Source organism: Syngnathus leptorhynchus, chromosome 12, assembly GCF_054491065.1.
Source record: "Syngnathus leptorhynchus isolate UIUO chromosome 12, UIUO_Slep, whole genome shotgun sequence".
Lineage (NCBI taxonomy): Eukaryota > Metazoa > Chordata > Actinopteri > Syngnathiformes > Syngnathidae > Syngnathus > Syngnathus leptorhynchus.
Genome location: NC_141206.1, coordinates 5,285,802 through 5,312,707, shown reverse-complemented (window position 1 = coordinate 5,312,707; position 26,906 = coordinate 5,285,802). Strand labels below are relative to the sequence as shown.

The window sequence follows — 26,906 nt, the reverse complement described above, 5'->3', positions numbered from 1 at the left end:
TGAACTCATGAACATGGGCAAAGTCCCACTGACAAAACACAACACAACAAAGGTCTCCACACAATATTTGCTTTTCAGCATATGGAGACTGACTATCCAAGAGGAGATTAAGGGCCACTAGAGAAAAAAATTGACATTTAGTGGATCAAATACTACAGAACCTGTCACTAAGGTGCTGCTAAAATAGTATGTTTTTTTTTATTTAACCATTTGGAGGCCTTTATCTTCAGATATTAGAATGATGCAGGTCTTCTGCATTTACTTCTCTGCGACAGCAAGTTGGAGATTATGGAGTATCTGAGCAAAAGTTTATTTTTGTAATTTGTAGACAGAAGGTTACTAAAATTGATGATTAGAAAATGTTGCAAAGCTGTTAAAGGAGCTTGTTAGTGGCAGGTTAGAAAAAGACACTTGGACCTACCCAAGACTTCTCCCATCTTTTTAGAAGCTGCTCATGCTGCGTGAGCGCACTCCTCCATTGGTTCAAATCTCTAGACGGGGTGCTCTCCTCATCTGTCGAACAACCAACAATCTCATCACACCAGCCGTGACACAAACGGATTGGACGCCCCCATCGGGCAAATGGTACCTCCGACGGCGAGGTGGAGGTCCACCTGCGACGCTTCGCTCCCTGCGCTGGCCTGGGCGACACAGCCGTAACGGGCATCCCGGAGTAACGGCTCCATCCTGAGCTGGCTGCTCACTAGTACCGTGTTCCCAGCCAGCGGGAGACGGTACTCCGTTACGGCCGTGTCTGCACTGTGCCCGTTTATGAACCAGTGAATGTGGATGTCGCTAGGACCTGAGAGACACAAGGGGGCTTTGCATGTTGACCTACTGCTTGCATTCTTAATCCAGTATTCCCCCGCACATTAGCGATTTCCTACTCGCGGGCTGTTAAGAGTTAAAATTATATCAATAATATTTAGATGATCTGGATATAATTAATCTATCTTTCAGTAATATCAACCAAAGATGGTACCTTGATCGCTTTTATCACGAAATAGCAATGGAACACTGTACAAGGAAACCTCTAAAGAGAATCAACTTATTTTTCTTTTTGTTCTTCTCATTTGAGCACTTATTTTACTGAGCAGCCAGGACAGACATGTACAACTTGGCAGTTAACTATTTTGTGGACACGTAGCATCACACATTTCTTTTTTGTATGATGAAAAAATGTCAAAGAAAAAATAAAGTACGCATGTAGTGATTACTTCAGGCCAGATTGTGGATGTTTCTCACGATGCATTGTGCGAGGATAATAAAATTTTGTGTATATCACTTTTTTCCCCACTGGTGCCATTACAAAAAAAAAAAAAAGTTGAAGAAAAATCAAGACGTGAAATAGAAGTGTGGCACACATGAGGTCTATTTGTCTCAGCTAAACTGTTAATCACACAAAACCAGCAAATTAAAAACACAAACAAGCCAGCGTTAGACACATTTGACACCTTTTATTTTTTGTTCCTCCCTACCTACTGAAAAGCTTATTTACATATAATTTTGCCATATATACACACAGAGATATTGTGACAGATTTGCAGGCACAAAAAAATGGCCCAGTTGGCATCGCAAAACAGTGAGCCTACCATAGATTAAAAACAAACAGACATTCAAAGATAGAACATCAGCTTTTTCCTTCAGTGCCACCACATTCAAACTTTCAGCTCAGAGCACAGGCCACAATGTTAGTCAGGCCGAGCAGGTGAAGTCCAGACAGAAATGAGCAGCAGGGTTAAAAGTGGTTGTTAGGCTGCAGGCTGGACGGGGGGGCTCATCACTCACCCAGGGCCAGACAGAAGAGCAGGAAAACCTCATGAGCGTGAAGCCCCCACGCCTGGTCCTTCAGTAAAGGAGGCAACAGCCTCACTTTCACCTCACCAGCCTCCACACGAGGCTTCATGGAGGAAGAGGACGAAGTGAAAGTAGAGGAAGGGAAGACAGAGGCTGTGAAGGAAGGAAGGAAGGAAGGAAGGAAGGAAGGAAGGAAGGAAGGAAGGAAGGAAGGAAGGAAGGAAGGAAGGAAGGAAGGAAGGAAAGGAAAGAAGGAAAGAAGGAAAGAAGGATATGGTGGTGGAAAAAGGGAGCAGGAAAAAAGAAAAAGGAAGATTGAGGAACACGGGACACTGTGATGTGCAAGAGACAATATAGATGCTGGAAAAACAGCAATAAATAAAACTCCTCACAATAAATTCACCTCATTCCTGCAAATGGTGGCCACTGTTTTTATCACCTTCAGACATGAGAAATATTTTTTACAATGAAGTATGTCAAGTGACAGGAAAGGAATGGGGGAAAAAAAAAATGTGGTCAATCTCAACAATTAACCTCAACTGCCTGAATAGGTGCTGCTGGTTTGGTTGGCAACAGACTAATTCTCAGATTACAAAATGTTTGTCTTTTGAAGAGATGGCCACTATTTGAGGAAATTTAAGGCTTCACTTAAAAAAAAAAAAAAAAAAGTTTCAGTTTGAGGATAGAGTGGATGATTGAAAATAAATTGAAAAAAAACAATATGGCAGAAAAAGTGGATTTTCCTCTCAACACAAGTGTGATCCGATTCGTCCATTCCATCAGACATCACCTTCCGAGAATAAAGCTGCGCTACGACATAAGTAACACCTTCCCTGAGAATTGTTTAAGTCCATCGGCCCAGGTTGCAGACAACGCACAACACGCGCAAACACACACAAAAAAATACTCAACCTGTAACAAAAAAAACGGAGTCCAATTTGGAAAACATTCACATAACTTACCAATTTGGTAAACAACGTTTCCAATTTGGAATTAAGAAACGAGCTTTGCTTACTGGACCAAAGCCAAAACGACACACACACAGACATACCAACAACTGGGAGAAAGTGTTCCCAGTGGAACCGACAATCGTAAATGTTGACGAGAATAACCGTGACAAAAATGGACAAAGCTCTAATTAGCTTTAGGCGGACATAAGTAGAGGAGCGACAGGTTGTGTTGCGTGTTTGTAGTTGTGGAAAATTGCTGCGTGTGTCCTCTGGTAATTATTACAGTTGGAAACATTTCAGGGGAATTCCCAGCTTAGTTTCCAATAAAAAAATTCTGGAAATTTTCTGCACTTTGATAACCTGAACCTAAAAAGCAGAAACGACAATGTGTGTGGCCAGAGCGCCAAGTTTGTTTCTAGGAATAAGGCTCATCGGCGTCAGCGAATTGGATGGACTGGGAGTCGCAGTCCACGTCAAAAGGTTTCTGTGAGGACGGGCTTTCGTCGCCGAAGCCGTGTGAGGGCCCCCGCCCGTTGCTGCACTCGGGCTCCGTTTCGTAGCCCGTATCACGCAGCGCGCGCAGGTTCTGACTGTTTTTCTGCGCCGGTCGCTCTGTCGCGGCGGCGACTTTGACTGACACGGCCGGCGCCTCCATGAGGTCCGCTTCGCAGGCGCTGTACTCGGGCCGGATGGCGTCGGTTTTCTTGTGCGTGCCCAAAAGGGCCGCCCGCAGCCGCAGGCACGGAGCCGGGAGGTACTGCATGTAGCAGTTGTAGGCCACGGCAGCCAGGAAGAGCAGGAAGAAGAGCAGGAAGAGGAGGAGGAGGGCCATGCCATTACCGTGCTGCAAGTACTTCGCCTCCGGGGCGTCGATCTCAGTGCTGCTGCTGCTCGGAGTTAGTTCTGAGTGGGGCGGGGACGTGAGTTGCACGGCGGCGGTAAAATTGGGCGGGGCGCGGGCTGATGTTAACACTCTGTCGGTCTCAACTTTACCTTCCACGCCGTGCGTGCTCTCCTGGTTCTGGTCCGTGGTTTCGACGTGCGCGCCCTCCAAAGTCAAGACATATCCCGCCAGGAGGCGGGTGAAGTTCTTCCCGACGCCGGCGACGAACTCTACGGACCAGCACTCGTAGCGTCCCTGGTCCTCGGCGGCCACGCTGTAGATGAGCAGGCCGTTCTCTCGGATGAAGTGGAAGGGCGAGGCCTCGGTGAGGAGCGAGCCGTTGGCACGCCACGTCACCTGCGCCATGTTAGAGCGCACCGGGCACGGCAGTTCGGAGGAGCTGCCGGGCTTCACTGAAACACGCTGGTAGTCCTTCACGAGCACAATGGGAGCTAGCAAACACAAAGTCATATGACTTTAGCACATCGTAGTTTCAGTACTAAGGACCGGAGGGGAAATGAATAGCACCGTACCTTTAGGACATTTGTCCGCATCACCAGTAAGACTCTGAATTAGCCTCCTAGAGGGAGAAGTGTAAAAAAAAAAAAATCTTACACAATCTGCACAAATGATTTAATGACAACATTGAGCTGTCGTCTTTGTTGACTCACCTGAGATGCTGACTGGGTGTGTCAGAGATTTTGACGCAGCGAGCAGTTTGGGGTTCCCAGGCACAGTACGGGTCTCGGGCCAGTATGCAGTCGGCACAGGACTGGTAACTGCCGCAAAACGCCGTGGGCGACTGAACAATGCCTGAGTCGGACCCGGCGTACAGAGATTGTGTCTGTGAGGAGGATTAGAGGATTTAGATCATCAAATGCAGATGGGGAGAGAATTTCCTATTTCCTAATGCACGACAAAACTGACCTCGGAGGACAGCACCAAGTTCTTGATGGGCTCGGAGTTCTTCAGCATCTGGATTTCCTCAACCATGTGGACCTCTCCTCCGAGAACCACCGACTTATGCAGGACCCCCGTGTCTAAAGCGATCAGATCTTAGTTAACACGCCTACGTCACATTCAGGCTTTGAATCTCTTGACATGTTTCGTACCCGTTCCGGTAAAAATGACATCCAAGGTGCTCCCGTCGAGGGCGCGGACCCGCTCCACGACGACTTGTGTGTAATTGACGTCTTTGGTGATGAGGCGGGGCCTGTTCCCGATGGGCAGGACGGGGTCTTCCAGCAAGGGGTGGTCCTTGACGAACTGCAGGGTCTTGTCGGGGAGGTGCAGCGAGCTGGTGATGTTCTGCTGCCGCATACGGTTGTTGATACACTGCGGGAACACACATCAAGGTCTTCTACAGTTGTGCCTCAGTGAGGAAATTTGACATTGTGTCTGTAAACTTACTGCTCCAGGGCGTGGTGAAGGAGTGTTGCCATTATAGCGAACCCACTTTGTGTGGGACTGCTCCACAGTGGCCTTCTGCATGTACTTGCCCTTGGAGAAGACCTCATCCACAGCGGACATGTTGTAGGCACATACTGCAGACAGACCGACATTTCCCCTTTGGAGACAAGATGGAGAATGAGATTAAACAGACAAAATACACCACAACAACTCAAATGGATGGTATGACTGACCACTGAGAGGTGAAGACCCCGTAGATGACAGTGTCCCTTAAGCGGGGGGCCTTCAGAATGAAGACGTCATGCACCACATTGAAGACAAAGTTGAGTTCGGGCATAGAGCACACCAGCTTGGCTTTCAGGAAGGACGTCCACTTCTTCTGCAACGTTCTCTGTCCTCCTTGGTCGCCCTGTGTTGAGGAAGACCGACTGAGATGAGCTGGAGGAAAGGTGACAACGGGGATTGGTGCCACGAAGGTGATGATGAATGATGTAGCTACCTTACAAACACGGGCCACCCTAGGAATGAGTAAATTGCCAAAGAACTCGTACTCCACCGACACCTCGGTGAAGAAATAGTAGATTTTGTCATCCTCTCCGTCTGTAGGGTTTTCCCCTTCTCTGATCACGTCGGCAAAAACAAAACTGGGCTCTGCAGAAAACAAAAGGGGAGGTGTTCTCAAAAATAATATAAATAAAAACAATATCCCATATATCTTGCTGTTGTTGCTCACTCACCATTGAGCCATGATGTGGAATATTCCGTCCTCAACAGGTATGCTGATGGAGAGTATCTAGAAATAATTGGCTCGCTACCCAAAAAGTTATAAGCAGTCCCAGAGTACAGTTCTCCATCTGATGAAAAAGAAAATGGTATTTGAATTTCTCTGGGATGATTATCATTGTTTGAGAGTTCTCATGGAAAAGGGGCCTGAACTCACCAACCATGACGGTGGTGAAGCTTTGTGAGGGATCAAAGGAGCACTTCCCCCTGCCATCTTCTGCTCGACCCGCTAACGAAAAGTTAGCCAAAGTCTGCAAAAAACAAATGTATTAAATGTATTTAGATTGTAAGATTTATTCTATACGTGATTTAATTTATTACATTTAATTTATTAATAAAACCAAGATGGGAAAAGATACTACCGACCACTTTTCACCACCTTAACATTTGTTTTTTTTGTACTTTCCAATGGGCTGCTATTGAGTGACTTTTGAGGGAAAATGGAGAAAACGTTAACTCACCAAGTAGTCACACTTTGGTTGGAAGGCATGTGTCCCGCAGACGTAGAGTCGCCGGTCGTCAGCTACCTGGAGCACTCGGATGTAATTCAAACAGTCGGTCTAGATTCCAACACAGACGAATGGATTACGATACACTTCATACAATTTGTCGTATCTTAATTCATATTAGGTTTCTCTATTCACATCAATTAAAAAGCCATAAATCCTTTCACCACATTTTTTTTATGTTTTGAGGAACACAAACGAATACAAAGTAAAACATAAAAGATATCAGTCATAAATTCACTCATCTAATTTATGGTGTTGCCAAAACAAACAAATCACAACGGCATTTCCCGCTTCCTCACCTCCTTGGATTTTCCTTTCTGCGTGCACATGGCCATGGGGGTCTCGCCAACTTGCCACAGAACCTTGAACGGAGAAGGTTGCAGTTTAAAAACAATCATATACCGGCATGTTAAAATTATCTGTATGGCCTGGAAAAAGTTAAATATAGTCTTAAAAGAACAAATTGGCTCCATACCTTCTTGTTTCGGACGGTCACATTCTTCTTGCTGAGCTCAAAGATGGCCTCCCGGGCGCCCACATAGAGTGCGTCCCGTTCGTGGCTAAGCAGCAGCGTGGAGTAGTTGAAGATGCCTGGCTCTGAAAACTCCATCAACTCCAACTCTGAGCACAGAAAGCACAAAATTGAAAAACAATTCGGTTTGGATTTTTCTTTGGCTTTTTTTTTGTTGTGTTTTACCATCACACGAAGGTTATTATGTAGATTGTACAGTTGGTAACGCTTTTAAAATGGCCGCAGTTCAAACATAATGCACAGACGGAATAAAAATATCTTTTCTCTCTGCAAGAAACATAAACAAGGGCTGTCTGACAAGTCTGGCCGATACATCACGAGAAAAGATCAAGCATTGTTGTTGTGGTCTCACTGCCAACATCGGGTACAGGCAAGACAAATAGTCATTTTCAGGGAATTACATGTGCAACCGTCAATTAAAACATGATGGAGGGCGGACACCAGGAAGGGCTACTATACTCACTTTGCAACTGCTTCACTCATGGAGTGCCTTTTGTAGACATTGTACCCGCATTTACCAAAAATCGGCTAATGAGAAGCAAAATTACATAGATGGGAAAGGTGTCGAGTAAAATCCAGATATTTGTGAGCTATTTACCCTGCTGCAAATTGAGCGAATCCACCAGCAACTGACCCGGCATTTCCAAAAAGAATTTGTAATTACATACTAATTCCACAAGAGGGCAGCGATGAGAAACGTAGCAATGCCAATGCAACTAACGTGCATAATCATGAACCCATGTTACATAAACTGTATTGACTTATTTAAAATAATAATAATAATAAAATAAATAAATAAACAGCTTCACCTGAGGCTCATCAATAGCATTCAGAGCTAAGATAATCTAAATAACATATGTAATAGCACAAACTCGCATTCCATCACGCAGGGGCAAACAAATGTGTTAAAATATTAAACTTACCTTGATGTCTCCAGGAAGTTCGGGGCACAGCATGTGGTCCATGAGTGGACACCTCTAGGAGCAGTCCCAGGAACACGCTTAGAACGCCATACCCCATGTTGGACTCCGACAGCTTCGGAACAGAGAAGTTTCCTCTAAAATATATTTCATAAGAGACAGGGAGAGGGCTTAAATTCTCACGCAATGCTGACCAAAAAGGGAAGAAGACAATGCAAAGCCACTTCCCCTCACACCGAAACGTGAAATGACTGATTCAGTCTCATGTCACCTTGCTTTTCCACATGCGGTTGGAGTTGAACATAATGGTCGATATTTAAGTGGAAGCTCGTCGGTCGTTTGAGGCCTATCTGAAAATCTAGCGTTGTGTGTGGGGACTTTCCAGATTAAGCAGAAACATTAAAACAAATCTCTAAATCTGTTCTCAATCCCATTTGTACCACATACACAGTGCTGCTCAAGTGCGCCAACAGATTGTGTTGCATGTAGAAATCCTCAGATGAAGTTTTAGACAACCTGTATGGACAAAGTTGGGATGATATCATCACTCAAAGTTTTTCTGCTTTCTATATCCAATTGGAACAGTTTAGAGTTCAATTATTCATGCTGATGTCATATCAACAAATAATATTGTGAGGGGTCAGCCGCTTTTTTCGCAAAGTGAAGGTAAAGTGATCCGGACAGAAGCGGGTTATTCTTGTTTTTCCACAACATCAGAGATACCTGCAGCAAACGGGTGAGTCGGCCCCATGAAGGTAGAGATAACAGGTAATCGGGTGTCATGTGGGTTTTAGTCATCAACTGGTAGAAACCTATGTAGCAGTTACAAAAGACTTTGGCTTGTTGCTTACCGGCATTTTAGGCCCTTTTCAACACATAGTTTTTAACTAAAAATTGATATAAAATAAATAAATAAATTGTTTGTTGGGTTGCAGGTTGATGTTTTTAAGTTCCAAAAAACAGAACTTTTGTTTTTAATTGAAAAAGTGAGAATAAACTAAAGCGGTTTTTCTTATATGAAAACTGTTTTTGCAAAATAAGGCTAACATGGCTATTATTTGTTTTTATGTGGTTGTTACGTACTTCTGTTAATCGAACAATTGAGAACAACTAATCCATTGTCTATTGTGACCCAAAAGGACCATTCAAGCTAATTCTAAATATAGGTTAGTCATTACTTTTAATAACAAGGGTGTTGGTAGTAGGTAGCCACATACACAATCAATCATTTCTTTTGCTAAAATAGAGTTGGTGGGGGTTGTTAATTGATTATTGATTCTTGAGTAAATGAGAACAAATTGCTTAGGGCGTTTTGACCTCCCAAACATTGGGATCACCAACCAAGCTTGGCAGTTTGAGTCACAAGGTCTGTAATAGGAGGGGTTAAAGGGGGTGTTGCTCCAAGTGCACAAGGACCAATTGTTTACAAAAGATGGCCTCAACTCACTCCGCCGCCAACCAACCAGCCAACCCCCCCCCCCCCCCCCCCCCAAACTCCATCCCTTTACATCGACACTCCAGAGTAGCAAACAATGAACAGAGAAGTAGGAGAGGACACAGTCACAGTCTTGCCAAACTAAATGGTGGCACAGTTTTGGCTTAAGAGCCAGTTCGCAAACTGCAGAAGTAACCACGACGTTATTGTCAGTTTTGAGAAAGAGTGAAAACAAAGGCAGAAATATAAATCATAACTTTGTAGTTGTCTGTAAACTCCTAGCGCAATCCTAGCTAGCTAGCTAGCGCATGTACCGCATTTAGGTCAAAGCTTAACAAAAGCCTTAAAAGCCCATTTTCAAGGCTTGGTGGGTTACAGTAGCAGAAAGCGCAAAACTGGCAGCCACCCTCGGCCCACTGACAGATTTAGAGGGGCCGCCAAACCGGGCTTGGATATTCAAGATGGTTACCATGCTGGCAGGCCTCTTTGAGCCCTTTGTGTTACCTTCTCGGCTCCTTGGGCTTCACAAGGAGGCGGCACCTGCTCAGGGCCGCGGGGTTCCCAGTATTGCGCTGGTGACCGAGCACTCGTGTTGGCTGGGTGCCCACTTGAGGCAGAAAGGGTCACGTAAGACGCATTTGCCTATCTGTTCACACAAAAACCTTGGCTACGCGATTCTGAATTCTGTGCAATGTTTCCCAGAAGACTTTACAACTGTAGGCCACAATAAGCTCCAAAGGAATGTCAAGGTTTGAATAGAATCAGGTCAGGGAACTTTTATTCATTAGGCATTCATTAGTTAAGATTGTACATTCCTATACACAAGTGTAGGAAAGACAAGTAAGATGGTTGGTTGGTCTGTTTTGATAACGTGACATGCTCCGGTCAAAACTTTTTTTTCCCGCTTGTTTTGAAGGAGCGGAGCCAATGCCTTGCCTTCTTCTAATGCTGGGTCAATGCCAAGGGTCATGACACCATAGCAACCAGAAGAGAACTAAGACGTTGGGGCGAGCGGGTGCTACATAGGAAAGTCTGAAGAAAAATGAGTCGAGATGTTCAAAGGATGATTTCTATTTGAATTTTTTTGAGCAAGAGTTTCATCTATAAGCCGCCAAATCAAATGCGTCAGGGTTGTGTGTCTGTGCATGCGGCACAAGCAGGGACGAGTATATGCAGTTTATCAGAAGCTAAAACCGTTAGATAACTAATCTGTGTATCCAAAAATACAATCTTGTTTTGATCAGAAATGTTTTTTTTAACCAAACTGAACTCTTACTAGATAAGCAGCAACATGAAATGATGTCATACCTGACAGTGGTTCAAAGTCTTTATGTGTGACATCCCAAACAAAGAGTTGTTCCGTGCCACAATACAAGATGGTGTCTTCCCACATTTCAAATGCAATGAAGACAAGATTCTGGGCATCCGGAAAGCAGAACAGCGAAGGCGGATGCAACAGAATTGGATATTCACAAGCTGCCAACCTCTCAGAGCCCTGGCTGGCTCACGCATCAATGCATCAACATCAATGCCTTCGTATTCGTCCTCACTTCTCGTGCCAACAGACTGCAAATCGTTTTATTCTTGCGTAGGTAGGAGGATTTTTTGGGGTCACAAAATAGTGGGGGGGTTTTTTGTGTATTGTAATGCAACTGAAAATAAATTTGAATTACTTCGATTATTTGTGAGTCTCATTTGGAAGATTTTTTATAAATCTTATATTTTATTTATTTATTTATTTATTTATTTATTTATTTATTGAAGTTTTGGGAGTGAGTACCTAATACATTAAAGACTTTTCCATTCTCAAACATGGTCTAGCCTGTCTTAGTATGTTTTATGTACTTTGATGAGAGTTGGATTATCAATCCCAAATCCAAATTTTATGAGCAGGATTTGAAAGATCAAGCGGTGAATCACATATGGCTTTCCTCCCTTCATCTGACCCCAGGGGGGCGGATCGGCATAGCGCAATCCCAACATTTATGAGGTCTCCTTGGATAATACCCATCCAGCTCCCAAAAATCACTACGAGATCCAGAAGTTAGGTGAGGAGGAGGGCAGTTAACACAAATGTTGATAAGAGGACAGATTTAGACATTAAATGCATGTTTGGGTAAAAATAGTGGATGTCGAACTGTAAACTAAGGGGCGGGGGTCAGTGGACCACACAGAGCAAGAGCCTTAAAACAAATGCAGGCGGCTTTCGGGTTCCCCGCAGCATGATGAACTGATTCTGTCAGTCCAGCCGAGGCTTTAACCATCTCGGCTTAACCAAGCATTACAACTCCAGCTGGCCATCATTCATTCCAACAATTACTGAATTCCGACATAGTGGCTACAGGTGGATTGGTACGTGTGTATTGTTTACTGTTCCAAAGCCTGCCTCTTCATAATTAATGTAACAGGACAATTAATGTACAGCTCATAAAAAGATGCTCTTAATGAACCGGCGTGACTTCCGGTGGTTGGCCAGCCGCTGGGAGATGACACAGCAGTCTCGATGCATTATCCACTGAAACCTCACCAGATGACAGATGGACGGTTGGATGATTACGTGATTAAATACAGTCGTATGCCTTAAAGCTTGTAAAATATGCCTTAAATGTCAGACAAATGTTGGACTGTCATGTCATCTTACTAAACCTCTTTTAAACCAGTATGGAAGGATTAATTTAGTGTTTGTTTGACTTTTGGGCATTTATGAGAATATTTTTGATGGTGAATGAACTGATACTGAGCGAGTGAATTTAGCGCGTCTGCCTAACAGTTCGGAAGTAACGGCTTGCCGATTATACATTGAGTGATTTTAAACTTATTTATATCACAGTGGTTAGCTTCTGCTAAACCCGCAATGTTAATTAAAACACCGCTTTGGTTTTACCAGCATCACAGAACAGATTGAGCTCAACCCTCGAGGTCGATTTATACAATCCACGCCTTTCCTCAAGAATCAAGCAAACACAAAGGAACCCCCCAAAACAAACTATTCCTGGTTATATTAAAAAGTGTGGCTTGAACGATCAATGACTGACCAAAAAAAGGATAAGAGCTTGTGTGAAGGAGACACTATTCAGAGGATGTAAAATGGAAACCCTCGTATATAATTAGTAGCTGTTGGACCACGGCGGAGCTAGCATGTCAACCTAAAGTGGCCACAGCAAAGGCAAATGAGGGGTCAGGTCCTGCAAAGGGTGTATTTAGTATGCCGATGGCAAGCTTTTCTTAAATAAAAAAAAATAAAAAAACACACGCCCTTTCCTTTAGTCACATGGTTAAGGCGGATCTGAAAAACACGGGAGTGAACATATGGGCAAGTCATGTGCATGTAATGTTGCTTCCCTTTCCCAGCACACAAGGTTTTGGCTAAATTCCAATTTTAACATGCTAAAGACACAGGCTTTCAAATGTATCATAAAGTTTTGTTTTGATAAAGCAAATAAATACCCCTACGGCGAGGCTGTATGTGAGACAAACAGCGAAAGGAGTAAATCCAAGTACGTCATACGCAAACCGCCGTTCACAGACGAGTCGTTTTACTTGAAGCCACCATAATGGCCGCCGGGGCCTCTGGGGCACATTACGGCAGCCTATTTGGGGAAGCCGTGAAAGCCTGCCTGTTTGAGACATCCTGTGTGACTGCTAGTCCGATCTGTGGTCGATTTGTTCTGTACGCAGACCAGGGCAGGTGACTTCACTCAATGTTGGGCAAGGGCCATTTTTGTTTTTATAAGGGGGGCGGGTCAAACAACACAAAGACAAACCTTAAGATTTCTTTCAGTAATGGCTTTTCAATTCAATTTCACTTTTCAGTCTCGAGCAAGTTTGCCTTTTGTAAATGATTAAAAGCCAGGGAACAGTGACAGAGCAAAGTAAAATGTAAAGTTGAAAAAAAGCAAGCAGCTGTGTACATAACCATCAGTTTGTTGTTTCCAGGAGAAATTGAGGGAAGATCACCAACAAAAAAAGTGGGAAGACATCAAAGTGGGCAAGGTATACTCATGCAAAAGGGCATTCATTAAAAAAATAAATAAAGCAGAGAGCAAACCCCAAAGGTGATTCCAGGAGTAGGAAAAGCAAAAGTTGATCCAGCAGGGAATGGTCGGGCAAGCATGCAATATTCGAGTTGAAGCGTGCAAGCACACAAACAACTCGGTCACAGTCTGGCACAGCACAGCACAAAAAGGGGGTGAGGAGGAGGAGGAGGAACATTTCTGACCTGTGGCTCCTTACAAGATGCGATGCTCTTCCTCTGGGGAGAATTATAAAATTCTCAAGCTGGGCAAGAAGAGAAAGATCAAACAGGGATGTTATTGTGTATATGTACCTTTAAGGACTTGGGAGTCAATATGGGACAGATACCGTCGCAATACAAAAGGAACACAATCCAAAATACATTATAAAAATAAAATAGAAAATACAGTCCTGATGTAGCACCCCTAGACATGATATTTGGAAGTTTAAAGCTAATTAATTCAGGAACAAGCCATGACGCCTCATAAACAAAGAATATGACCTAAATTTAGGTCATAGGAAAACAATAAAAAAAAATGCTAATTTGTTAGCATGTGTACATAAATACCAAAAGATATTACTACAATCTACACATCTAAACAAACATAGCTTGAGCTCAAGGTCATCTCGCTCCCAAGATATCCCACGCAGCCCTTCAGTGAGCACTCCAGAATTGACTCCATTGTTGATGCCCACACAAAGAAGCCAAACACGGATGCAAGCGAACACAAACAAACCAAACAAAAAAAAGTCCCCGTGCCTCCTGCTCTCCTCCGACAGCTTGGATTGAGACGGGCGAGATGATGGCATTGGTGCGAGATTGATGAGCTTCGGGTCAAAGGCTGCAACCCCTTCAACATGGTTAGGAAGCACTCAGACTGTTACCGGCTCAACTTCGACAAAACCCGCTGACAGCTGATGCAGAGGTTTTTTCCCTGCACGATTCAGACGGCGCCACGCCTACATACGTCTTTATCGTAGCCGGAGATTGAGACCTTTGGTGACACCGAGGTCCGCAAAGGGCACTGAAAGGAAGTGGGCATGCTACAGGCGTAGACTTGAATGAGAACTCTTCAGACTCAGAACTAATTCATCAAATGGTTCCCACTCCAGAAACTCAGTGAGTAGGAAACCTAATGACAGATGACAGACTAAGGTCACCCCAGTGTGACACCCGACTTCCCACTATAGACAATAACGCTCCCAGTTAAGAATCAGACTCAAGACTCCCTCTAAATGGGAAATCAATCATCTGATTCTTTACAGCAGGTGTGTAAAACTCATCTTCGTCACGGGCTGCATTTTTTTGAAACCAGAGACAAGTAAAAATTGCTCAAATGTTTTAAAAAAATGAATGGTAATAAAAATTGCAAGCAATATCTGTAGTTTTTAAATGTGAAGACAATTTGTAATTTTAGTATTGACACATGAAGTCTATGGAGAATTGACCTTCGCGGACCACATAAAATGAGGAGGTGGGCCGTATCTAGCCCCCGAGCCTTGAGTTTGACACTAATGCTTTACAGGCTATTTTTCATGTACTCTTCATTTTTGGGAATCGGCTTTCTGTCCAAATTATTCACTACATGAGGAAAAACTTGTTGTAAGAGAGGACGAAATTCCTGTTTGGTGAAATCCTACTCGGGACGGGAGGAGGGGTGTTGTGTTGAAGAGGATTACAGAGGCAAATCTGGCTTTTCAAACTTTCCTCAAACCAAAAGCTTGTGTACAGCTGGAGGCCAAGCTTTAACGCTAGTGTGAAACCGCACAAAATACAAAAAAGGGTTTCAAACAGGCAAATATGAGCAAGGTTAACTTTGTTTGAAAAGTTGGAAAGGGCTCCCGGAAACAGACCAGTTCGACTATCTGGGAATATCGAATGGAATGCTTGTGTCCAAAAAGGAATGTGAACCGATATCCCACACTGAACAAATGTTTATTTCAAGGAAATAAAGGGACATTTTGTTTGCATGTTTGTGCAAATTAGAAAGTAAATAGCTTCTTTTGTGTGAATGTTAAGTAGTTGCATGTTGAGGAGGAGGAGGAGGAGGAGGGGGGGACTTTGTTCCCAGTAGCCGCTTTGGGAGCACCTCCTCCAACTTTTCCCCTCACTTCCTTTTGGAATAACATTTATCATTCTTCACTATTGAACCATCGTATAACAACACGGCTGCACAAAAAAAAAAAAAGGGGCGGCCCCTCCCCCTCCTTTTCCATCCTTCTGGTTGCCCAGATACCTTTCATCAGAGACGCACAGCTCGTCAACAACATCATGGCTTACTCCTAAAACGTTCACTTTATATTGCCGAGCTCCTGAATGAATGACTCTTTCGTTTTATTTTCAAACTTAATATTGGGCTATCATGAGGCTGCCTCATAATAGGAACTGGCTGCCTTGTTGTTTGCGAAGATCCCTTTCAGCTGACCGACCCGGCTGGGCCTCTTGTACTCATTCCGCTTATTATGACCACTGATAGCATGCAAACCTGTTTTTTTGCTGACGGCACCCAAATTCTCCATGAAAATAATAATGAGGAAATTGTTCAAAACAGCTGTCTTTTATCTGTGGTAACAATAAATGCAAATTAGTGCAAATGTCATACACTCTCAAGGGGGGGCAAAACAGTTGCCCCCCCCTTCTTCCAACACCCACACAACCATAACCAGTTACTCCTCTGTGTCATGAACTCCCTTACCCCATCTCCCCTCGGGTAGTGTAGTGGAACACTCAAATAACACTTCCCGGAGAGTGAGTGGAGTGTTATTGCTTAAGTAGCCACAGCACTCCTTGTCTTACTTTCACACTGAATAATCAAGCGAGCCAGAGTATAGCGTGACACATGCCGTGACAAGGAGACGTCACTTACTTATCCATCACGGCGTCGGCTAGCGTGTAGTCGTTCATTAAAACGCCTTTGCACTTTCCCACTTTCACAGTTGAAACAGGTTGAAGATGAAGCCCGGGGATTTTCCAAATGCCAATCTGCAGAGAAAAAAATAAAAAGAGAAAAGATAGTTAGCATGAATTGAAATTCCTTTAACTGTGATTGGTCATCGGGATAGACACAAAATGACAATCAGGCTGTGAAATGATTCCAAACTTAGCAGGCATGCTTCAGTGGCTCACAATTGCACTGACGAGGCCCGTTCTCTCCGAGACGAGATCTGTGGGATACTGTTACCGTGGAGACTGAAGCAGACCCCCCCCCCCCCTCACACAAGCACCCCCCTCGACTCAGCGGGCCAGCTAGCTAAACAGAGATACGTAATCTCCTCAGTAGAAAGCAAATGGTATAATTGCTATCAAAAGAACACACAGGGAGGAATGCCGCTGAGAAAAAGAAAATATGTCAAAGAATTGCTTTCCGTTTTGTTAAATAGCAATTAAAATCAGGCTCTATTCTGTGAAATTAATTGTCCTCTGTTTTAATCAAAATTCAAGACTGAAAAATGTTATCGTCACTCATCTGCACAAACCTTCTTGGGTTTTCAATACTTTGCGTATTTAGGCCAAATAAAAATGATTCGCTTTTTTTCTTTGCTTAACTTCACAAAGTGACATATAAAAACTTTGCTAAATACATGAGTAAGACAAACAATTTTATCGCTACAAATCATGCTAAATATTTATAAAGTTATTGGAAGAGGATATTTTAATGTGATGCATGCTGTACCTAACACTAAAATCAGGTATTAGCTCTTCATCTCATCCCGAAATTTACGGGATTACAATAGCCACATTGGATTCCTAGATTAATACGCTATTATGTGTTAGTACAAAAAAAAAAAAACACACAGATTGTGACTCTTCAAAGCCCCATAAGCAGATGAGTGTTGCTATTCCGATTTTTCAAGCAATGCACACTAAAAAATTATTTTTTGGGGGGTTTGACAACATTCTTTAAAATGGACAGTAAGTACATAATCCAAAACAGATTATCCAAACCAAAAAAGGTTTGTTTTTTGAACAAGCCCCCATTCCATCAGGCAGTCTCTATAAGTTTATCACGCAAAAATTGGACATTTAATGTCTGCTCCGATGTTACGCTGCTTTCAAACGGATGCTTTTATGTACGAGCAACAGTTCTTAACAAGACAGTCATTGGATTTTATTAGCCATGGCCCATCGCAGGTTAATGCTTTAGTTCCGCTTTCTTCAGTCTCTCAACCAAACGTCTTTACGGCGGTGAATGTTACTCCCAGTGAAAGTTCATTTTATACACTGAAACATAGAAAAATTGAATTCATTGACAAGATAAGCATTATTTCAAATTGTAAATCCATTAAATGCACAAACAAAGTAATTACAGAATGAAAAGGGAAATGAGGTGAAGAAAATTCCCCTACTGGTCTTTCCCCATTCTATTTACAATTCAGTTACTCATTTGGCTTTTAATGTCTGAAAAAAAAAGACAAAACATGTTTAGCATTGTTTCCAAAAGTAAAAGCAGATGTTTGCAAATGTTTAACTTTGATTCGACACAAAAATGTTGTTCATGGATGACCGCAAATGGGCCACAACAAATCTGACAATATTTACTCTTGGGAGGTCCAAATCATGAGGATTTGAAGAAATTTAACTCCCAAAAGATTGCTAAAGGATGAATCAATCTAAATGATTATCAACTGGTACTTAGATGTTTATAATGCAAGACTTTTAGTTTCAGTGGTTGTCATGTTTAGCATCAATCAAGTGCTCATCCTTGGGCATACTAGCTAGCATCCTAGCTAACCAGTCTGCAGTGACCTTAACAGGATTTAGCAGTAGTCAATATTTTATTAAAAATGGGTAAAAAAAAAAAATGGCCAAAAAAAACCCCCCTATAAATCTAAGATGGTGACTTTGAAAAGAAATGAATAGCTGGAAACTCCGATCTAGTCACAATTCCTCCTCCCACCTAACAAAAAGTCCCACTAATACCCAGAAAGTGCAATCCACCACAATACTGCATTATTTACTTCTACTGGGCGGAGTAAAAATAGCACCAACCATGCAAGTGAATCCACACAGCACAAAATGTCATTTCTGGAGGCAAGAGTCTTACCATGACGAGAGCGGGGGAAGATTGTGCAGGTGGAGAGATTTTTCCGCTCGGTCTTGTCGGTGCATGACAGACAAACGGAATGATTTTATCATCCAAATAGGACTGTCATCATCACCCACGCCTGTTTCCGTCGTCTACCGTGTAAAAAAAAAAAGGGCGGCGCTCTGCTACTGTGCAGTAGTGGTCGCGTCCCTGGAAAACCTCAATGCACACAATCAAATCGAGGAGGAGGAACCAAGTGAGAGATGGGGGGGGGGAGGGGTGATGTGGGAGTGTGTCTATTGTGACGGGGGTTGCTTTCTTCTCTCCTTTGACCACTTAGGAGTGTGCAGCTGTTAAACCTAGGGTCTCAAACGCCGGTCTTTGAGGGTCAAAATTTTGTGTGCAAGACAAAAAGTGGGCGTGGCACCCACATTTTGGAAGGGCCATAACTTGGAAATCATTTTATTTTGGAAGCTTAAAATTTGGACATCTTAATGCACTAACAGAATGAAAACGTTGAAGAGGTGTCACTGGGGAGATTCTGTGGATTTGTGTGATTTTTTTTTTGTTGATCAGCAAGCAGGGAAAAGATTCAAATCTTGTAAAAGTCAAACTTGCCCTGCATGCGTATGGTAATTAGACATAGATAGGAGGAAGACGACTAACACAACAAACAGAATATAGTGTATGCGGGCTGCTTTCCCACTGCCATTCCCTTCCAGCTCCGTGCCCTCGGCAACACTAAACGCTGGGAACTTTAAAAAAAAACACACACACACACACACACACACACACACAGCCAAGTTGGCTGAGCTTTGCACTGCACTCAGTTATGTCGTCAGCAAGGCCTGGGAAGCTTTTGCCGCGGATAGCACTTCCAAAGCACTTGCCTGGGAAAACAACTTTTTAGATCAATCATCCATCAGGGAGTTCAAATAAACCGATCACCGACCGGATCACAAAATGAAGCCTATTTTAATAACTAAAGTGGATTTGGTTACAGTACTTGTGATACAGTAATTTAACATGATCTCTGTGTGAAAAATGCTTCTGACTTCTTCAGATGCGTCCTTGTTATCAGTTTATTCGAAGGTTTGATCTATGGGTCGCCAAAACATCTTTGGAATGCAGTCAGTCGTGCATTATGCATGACCAGTAACACACAAACACACAGGCATGTCTGGTGTATGAAGCCAGATGGTGCCCCTCCCTGCCAATAACAAATGATTGCAGCCTGGGGGAGTGGGAAAGGGGCATTGTTGTGGCTGTCGAGTATGGGTAGTAGTGTTAGGTTAGGGGGGTGGTGGGTGTAGGCTGGCCCAGATGTCTGACGTGTAGAGGCAACACATTACCCGCACACCTCAACATCAGAGCACCAGAGGCCACCCCCTTGACCTGAAACTGCGTAGTTAGAACGATACGGGTGGGCGCAAGTCGTACGTCAAAACCCTCACATGGACGACCCCGGGTGGAAGTTAAGGTGTTTAGTGACTAATGGCAGAAGACTTCAAATTGATTAAGAGTGGAAAACAAGAAGGCTCTAGAGAAGCTAAGAAGGTTGGTAAAGAAAGAGGTTGTGAGAAAAAGCTAAAGAAAAAGCAAACAGACTGATCATTTATTACTCCGAGCGAATGGATTTTTTTATTTTTTACTGTTTCTGTTCAATTCTAAGTTGTGCAATCTAAAAGTACCCCGGAAACAAAAGGGAGCTATTAAGGGGGGGTCAGTGTCTGAAGAACAAACAGAAGCACTATGCCAATCGCTTCTACTGGCATTTCATAACCTTTCCAAAAAGATAAAAGACAAACTCACAACATACAACCTCTAACCTGAGGCAAAGTCAGTGCACGCAACACAACTGCCAGCTGTTTAATGATTTGTCCGCTAGTGAACGAGCACAAGTAATATCCTGTTCGGGCTAGCTCGCTATATACAACCCCCGAGCATTGGCCCGGCCGGGTATCACACGACACAACGGACAGGCCATCGTATCGACAAGGCCTCGCAGTGCAAATAAACTTAATGGCGTGTGAGAATTACCCAACGAGGATGTTGCGGCCTGACTGACATTTTACTCGCCAGACAGCCTTGAGGGAAACTGGTGGGGTCTAGGTGAGCTGAAACAACCGCCACCTTTCCTTTATAGTACCCACAGCTGCAACCGCATGCAGGTGAAACTATAGGAAAAAAAAAAAAAAAAAAACTCCAGTTGCATATTTCAGTAAACTCCCCCACACAGGATCTTCTTACACCATCATCAGGTATCGTGTGAAACTGAGAAAAATGGTTGGTATGCTAATGCTACATTTGCATACAGTATATTAAATATCATTTCCTGTATATGATTACTTCCATCCACACTTTCTTATTTTCATGTAGCATGAACATAAGGCACAGAACAGTGAGAAGAAAAAGTTTCCAAAAATGCATCGTATCATATAGTAAAGTAAGTAGGCAAGATCACAGCCTATAAACGTCAGCCTATTGTTATGGTTGAAAGCGCCGCCTTAAATTTATACGTGTCAAGGGCAGAAACCTCCCTATGACCTTTGGGTGCCAGAATGGCTCTTCCGAGTAGTGAAAATAAAGTCTGAAAAAGTCTGCAGCTTATGTAATGCTGGTTTATTAGTTATGCGTTGGTGTGGAGTGAATATTTGACATCAAATAATTTACGTCTTGTGTTCTTTAAAGCGGTTGTCATAAGTGAGATGTTGTTAGTTTAGAACTTAATTAAAAAAATGGAACCATGGAACAAAATGTCAAAATATCACGAATGATGTTGAAATTGAACAATTTCAATTGCATTTATATTTGTGCTTAACTTCCCCATGCAAAATTACAACATTAGTCTTGTGACTTGTTTCTCTTTCCCCCCAAAAAACATGACTATTCTCTTAAGATTGCTGCTTTCTGAGACAAAAAAAACACTATTTTTTAAATAATACAAATTATAATTACAAGACTTCTCTTGAAAAACAAGGCTTTCCCCCCCAGATCAAATCTGCTTTTATCTCACAAAATAAAATATGTATTCTCATGGGATTCAGATGATATTTGTTTTAACATTATACTATTTGTAATTATAACTTTTGACGAATTACTTATTTTAACTGTAAAAAAAAGAATGAACCTATCATTACATGCTGGAACACTGAATTTCCCCCCTGGGGTCAATAAAGTATCTAATCAAGTATCAAATAATTTACTGTCATAGAATTCAGATTTTATTTTTAACGTAAAACCTGAAGATAATTACAACTTTTATTCTCGTATATTTGCTGTCTATCCCCATCTGGCCTTTATTTAATACCCTCAGAGGACCACAAATAGGCCGCGGACCATATCTTACCTCTTTCATGTAGCTCTTTGAACCGTTTGAACTCTAAACTTAACTGTCCAAAGCATGCACTTTGACTTGCAAACGATGCAAATCTTTTAAAACTCCAAAAAGAAGGCACTGTCTCGTAAAAAAAAAAAAAGTTTTAACAAGAACGCCTAAAATAGAGTTCCTATCTCCGTAGGGGAGCAACAAGTGCAAGCGAGCTTCAAGTCATGCACATCGGGAGACGGCAGCACTTAACAGCGACTAGCGAGTGAGCAAGCACAGCAGAATAATTAAAAAAAAAAATAGAATCAAATGCATTTCGATGAACTTAAACTCACCGTGATCGCTTGTTTTTCCGCTCCTTTCTTCGTTGTCCTGGTGCGGGAAGGAAGAAGCAGTGCGACGAAGCTCGCTGTGTGTGCCCGTGTTAGAGATCCCACATTGTGGCTGAAGCCAGTCTGTTTGAAAAGTGTGTCGCTCTGGGATCTCATAGGGACGGACGGACTCGCTGGGCTGGGGGGAGGAGGAGGAAGAAAAGAAGGGAGGGAGGAGGGAGGTACGAAGGAGGAAAGGATGGAGATCACGTTGCCATGATTCACAAAGTTTCCAATTCCTGAATAAAGACATTTTAATTCATTCTTGGACAATGAATGCATAGGTTGATAAAATGTTAACATTGTTAATTGATGATTTGATTTTGATTTATTATTTCAAAAATGGTATTACAATTGATTTATTAAGAGTGGATTTAATAAATAAATAAAATATTAATAAATAAATGTATTTTTTTATTTTGTATCTTTGACATTTTTCATTAAATTTCGGATTTTGGAATCAAACATGACGTAATTCATAATTCATGTTCAACCAATAATATATTTAGTCTTTGAACAATCTTAAATAAAAGAGTATAAAAGTTGAATGCTGCAGGTCAAAGGTTACACGAGCTTCTCCGCAAAGAAATACCGGTAACGGAGTACAACGGAAACAGAATGACTGCTGTCATTGACAGGGCCTTTTTTGTGCACGCCATGAGTACAATAACATCTTTATGTTGGAGGTGGAAAGAAAAAAAAAAAAACCTTCTACCTCTGCGGTTGTGACTTGTAAAATAAAGTATTCAAAATTGGATGGACACAATCAACTCACTTCCTGTTCACTTTCACCAGACGTAAGTGGAAAATTTGAACTGGGCCATGAGGAGATTCAAAAGTACATTTTTAAATTATTTTGCATGTTTTAATTATTTGAAATAAGCGTACTGGTTCGCTGGTACGCTTGAAGTACGCTTTTCAGTCGCATCACTAGCAACTGTACGAATTGTTTACCTCGCTATCGTGAGCCGGTGATTTCAGAGTTAACTGGCAGATGACATAAGATGAATTTGCAAAGCAGCTGTCTTTGTCTTCACTCACTTGCTGACATGTGCTGCTAAGAGGAGACAGGTGACCGAGGAATGTTCAGCAAAGTATCGGTGGCGCGCAGATGATTTGTTGCAACTTGAGATGGTCTGCTGCTTTTGAAAAGATAAACACGAACAGTAGCATACAAAAGTCTTAGGCCGCCACTTGCTTTGTTGTTTTAACGACGTTTATCCACAGGAGCCAGTCAATAAAATTGTAAAAATAAATAAATCTGATCCTATTTTTAGGACACTAGAGAATTGGAAGGAAGACGTCATTAGAGTTAGTAATTTTTTTTGAAAAACATGTGCAAAAAGAAGTCAGGTAAAACTTAAAATGAGCTATAGTTATGATGTGTAAGGAGAGCTTTGATACGTTTATTTGACTTTCAATTTATGCTATGTGAAATAAAGTTTCTTAAAAGCAGCCATCTTGGTTTTATTTGAATCTCTTCGCATGCAACTTTTTATTCAATTGTAGTGCTTGCCCTGTCTCTTGTCTAATAAAGGGATAATATTTCAACATTTTTAAAGGTAAAATAAACTGGTTTGCGTTTTTTTTTGTTCATATGTCAAACTCACTCAAAAATATCAAATCGTAGTGGCTGGATGTCAGACATAATACAAACCTGTGCACAATAAACGGAGCATCGTGGTGTAAGGTGTAGATTTCAAGTCTAAGTATACTATCTCTACGCCTGAGCTTTTCAAACTCACCAGTCGTGTATATTTAGCATCTCAAGCTGGTGGTATCCAAGCTCCAAAGGCAGGCTGTGTAATTATTCTCAGCCCAGCAAGGGTCAGCAGTGGCAGGTCCCGGATCAGTCTTGAGAGGACGCTGGTTAAGATTATTAGACAAAAGTCATAGGTCACAGCAGCGTATCCACTCTTACTAATGGTGCAAATGGCAAAAGTCAAAGGTAAACATATGTTGTCATTGATTAGTGATTTTATTTTTATTTTTTTAGCAAGTAGTACTAATTCTAACAGCAGCCCTGGTGGAATAAGTCAACCTGTGAGAATAAGTCCCCCCCCTCCCATGTTAGAACAGTGTGCCCTGGAATGACTTTTTCTGTCTTCTTGGGGAGGGGGGTCAGCAAGAGTAGCAAATTTGATCAGGTGCCCCCTCCCGAGACTTATTCTTACTAATGTCAAAAGAATAAATGAACCGTTCACCTATTATAAAGGTTGCACAGTGATTTATGGGTCGGACTGTTGGAAATCCCTCATAATAATAGTATCTTCGTAAAATTAGTCAGTATTTTCACCAAACTACAATCAAAATCTTTTGCAAAACTACAATCTTAATTAAAAGTCAACGTCCTGTCTTTCATCCATTCTGTAGCTTGACGTCATCAAGAGGCGCTGCCCCGACCCAGTCAATTTAATAAATATCCAAGCAGTTAATTTTTATTTTTTATTTATGTCTCGTGCTATATTCTATTTAAGTTTAGAAATATAAAATGAAAATAAAATTGCCATTCTGTTAGTTACTTTTTCCAGAGAACAATTTAGAAAATCAATTTCAATCTTTGTATTTCCATATTAAAATGAAATAACGAGTCATTTTTTCTATCTTTAATAACCTCTTCTAAACGTAATATTCCAATGACAAAGAGAAACAGGAACTACTGTTTACGGATACTGACGTTGCTTTTGTCCAACTACAATTCGTGTTGTCAATAAAGCTTTGAAAGGAACGCGTGGTGTTTAGTAGTTGTAGAGGAAGACGTGTGGCGACCACAAATAGCATCGAAAACTCGACATTTGCCACGTTATTTTTATACTTTGAGCCTTAATATTACACAGAGCTAAGACAATGGCCGAAAGCGATTGGGACACCGTGACTGTTTTGAGGAAGAAGGGGCCGACCGGTGCTCAGGCTAAGTCCAAGCAGGTATCACGCTATTTCGCATCTTTCTGGTGGGTAATTAGACCATACAGTCAAATCGAAACCCTGAAAGACATTTTGGAAAAGATCTATAAAATCGTCATACCATAGCGATTTCGTCAGTCGCCTGGCTAGCAAGTTAGTGCTTCGTGGAACGTGACAATCACAAAGACAACAATCGTGTTATGAAAAGCCTTAACAAGATACAAACTCTTGAAAATGTGACGCGTTTTACGTGTAAGTGTAATAGTTTTGACGTTTAAGGTGCGCTAGTCCAACTCGTCACGCCGCTTTTGTAACTCGGCGACATTTGCTAATAAATGAGAACCAGCTAACATTCAGGCCAACTTTCACTAGCCACCATGTCACCGAACCACTTGCCTCCCATTTCACATAAAAAAAACAACTGACTTGAACTATTTAAAATACAAATTGAAGAAACAATTATGGTGTCTGATGATATGTAACAGTAACGTTCGTGCATTTGTATCTACTTAGCTTTAGCTACCACTAGCTCCTCCAAGTGTGACGTAAACACTGCGCACTGTTACCATCCAACTCGTGTCTATATTGGGTGTGCTGTAATACCACCTTTAATAGCGAAATGGTTATACGCTCGTTTCCTTCATGGTTTCTTATTTTAAATTGTCATAGTTTATAACCCAGTTTTTGAAGGCTATTTAGTGATAGTTGTAGTTTAATTTTAGGTGTGTACTGAGTTCAAAGCGCATGCTTTGAATCATTGGCAATGACCAAAAAAATAGGATGCAATAAAGATGCATTATTCCATCTTTCCTGAAGGCGATCACCACTGCTCAGAGACGCGGCGAGGACGTGGAGACCACCAAGAAATGTAACTAACCATGCCGATGAGAATGCAGTGTGCTGTAAAGTCGTTGCCGTGATATCAGTTTGCTCTGCTCTGACTCCAAGGGGCTGCAGGGCAGAACAAACAACACCTGGTCAGCAAGAACACGGCCAAACTGGACCGCGAGACCGAGGAGCTGCATCACGACAGGGTCTCCTTGGAGGTGGGCAAGGTTATCCAGAAAGGCCGCCAGGATAAAGGATTGACCCAGAAGGATCTCGCCACTGTGAGGATACCACGCAAATCATACACCAAAAAAACAAAACACTTGCTTCAGTTGGTCATGAAAACCCTTTTGTGTGTCCAGAAAATCAACGAGAAGCCACAAGTGATTGCAGACTATGAAAGTGGGAAAGCTATACCCAGCAACCAGGTCATGGGGAAGATTGAGAGAGCCATTGGTAATCAGTGCTTGTTAAAGCTTCATCACTAATGCTTATTAATTTTTGCACAAACAATCTTAAAGGAATCTTAAATATTTTCCCTCATAATTGTTTTTTGCGCTGCAGGTATGAAGCTGCGCGGGAGGGAAATTGGTCAACCACTGGAGCCCAAATCCAAGACGAAATGAAGATAAAGCCTCGAAATCAGCCCTTCCCGAGCCCCACCTCCTTCCCTTCCCCGGGCTGATGAGTCCAGCATTCCTGCCAAAGGAACGGACTGGACACTCCGCATCACAGGCTACACACAGATATAATAAAATAAAACAAGATGTCACACAATGCACGAGAGCTTTGGCTTTTTGGTTCTTTTGCTTCCACCCAACCTGGTGTGATATTAGCTGAGGTAAAACAGTTGCCAGCATGCTGATGGCCAAAACGTGCTTAAGCCATGACATTTGTTTCGCTCACTTAGCGACAGTTGACGTGGATGTCATTAACAGTGCAAAGCCTTTCTAATGTTCTGCTTAATTCTCATTGCAAATAAACTGACATTTCACACTTCAAGGTGTTTCTTTTTGGTAAATGGAATGCATTAATAGAGTGCTTTATCGATACCACATGGTGCCCAAAGCAATGCCTCACATGGCAGGCTGCTGCTGACAGGGCCACATTGGGGTTTAATGTCTTGCTCAAGGACACTTCGACATGGTGACCAGGGTTGAGGCTCGAATCCAGAACCCTAGAGTTGCGAGGTGAACAGTATGACTGGGCCACGCC

The 26,906-nt window shown here is 42.3% G+C and overlaps 2 protein-coding genes across 10 annotated transcripts; one reads left to right on the top strand and one right to left on the bottom strand.

Moving 5' to 3' along the window:
• Positions 1 to 1,437: 1,437 nt before the first annotated feature.
• sema4d (sema domain, immunoglobulin domain (Ig), transmembrane domain (TM) and short cytoplasmic domain, (semaphorin) 4D) lies at positions 1,438 to 25,015 on the bottom strand. 9 transcript variants are annotated; one of them, XM_085925786.1, is made up of 18 exons: positions 23,705 to 25,015; positions 21,924 to 22,098; positions 16,101 to 16,216; positions 7,788 to 7,921; positions 6,808 to 6,953; positions 6,632 to 6,694; positions 6,285 to 6,383; positions 5,981 to 6,074; positions 5,778 to 5,894; positions 5,540 to 5,691; positions 5,274 to 5,449; positions 5,041 to 5,197; positions 4,743 to 4,965; positions 4,558 to 4,670; positions 4,302 to 4,474; positions 4,164 to 4,210; positions 3,741 to 4,082; positions 1,438 to 3,650 (listed from the first exon to the last, which is right to left on the bottom strand). In XM_085925786.1, exons 1-18 carry the CDS (start codon positions 23,722 to 23,724, stop codon positions 3,163 to 3,165), a joined length of 2,835 nt encoding a protein of 944 aa, XP_085781912.1. In that variant the 5' UTR covers positions 23,725 to 25,015; the 3' UTR covers positions 1,438 to 3,162. The 9 variants fall into 9 exon arrangements, with proteins under 9 accessions (XP_085781912.1, XP_085781910.1, XP_085781909.1 ...); XM_085925784.1 differs by having other exon boundaries at positions 1,438 to 4,082; positions 23,705 to 23,825; positions 24,164 to 25,013; XM_085925783.1 differs by having other exon boundaries at positions 1,438 to 4,082; positions 23,705 to 25,013.
• edf1 (endothelial differentiation-related factor 1) lies at positions 24,655 to 26,693 on the top strand. Its single transcript, XM_085925793.1, has 5 exons — positions 24,655 to 24,884; positions 25,680 to 25,731; positions 25,812 to 25,972; positions 26,054 to 26,147; positions 26,256 to 26,693. Exons 1-5 carry the CDS (start codon positions 24,807 to 24,809, stop codon positions 26,315 to 26,317), a joined length of 447 nt encoding a protein of 148 aa, XP_085781919.1. The 5' UTR covers positions 24,655 to 24,806; the 3' UTR covers positions 26,318 to 26,693.
• The last annotated feature ends 213 nt before the right edge of the window (positions 26,694 to 26,906 follow it).

Coding starts and splice junctions, on each gene's coding strand:
- sema4d (XM_085925783.1), bottom strand. CDS start 23,724: ATGCTAAATATACACGACTG. Junction 5,692..5,777: donor TTCCACATCATGGCTCAATG/GTGAGTGAGCAA, acceptor TGTTTTCTGCAG/AGCCCAGTTTTGTTTTTGCC. Junction 4,671..4,742: donor TGTCATTTTTACCGGAACGG/GTACGAAACATG, acceptor TGATCGCTTTAG/ACACGGGGGTCCTGCATAAG.
- edf1 (XM_085925793.1), top strand. CDS start 24,807: ATGGCCGAAAGCGATTGGGACACCGTGACTGTTTTGAGGAAGAAGGGG. Junction 24,885..25,679: donor CTCAGGCTAAGTCCAAGCAG/GTATCACGCTAT, acceptor TCTTTCCTGAAG/GCGATCACCACTGCTCAGAG. Junction 26,148..26,255: donor GAAGATTGAGAGAGCCATTG/GTAATCAGTGCT, acceptor TTTGCGCTGCAG/GTATGAAGCTGCGCGGGAGG.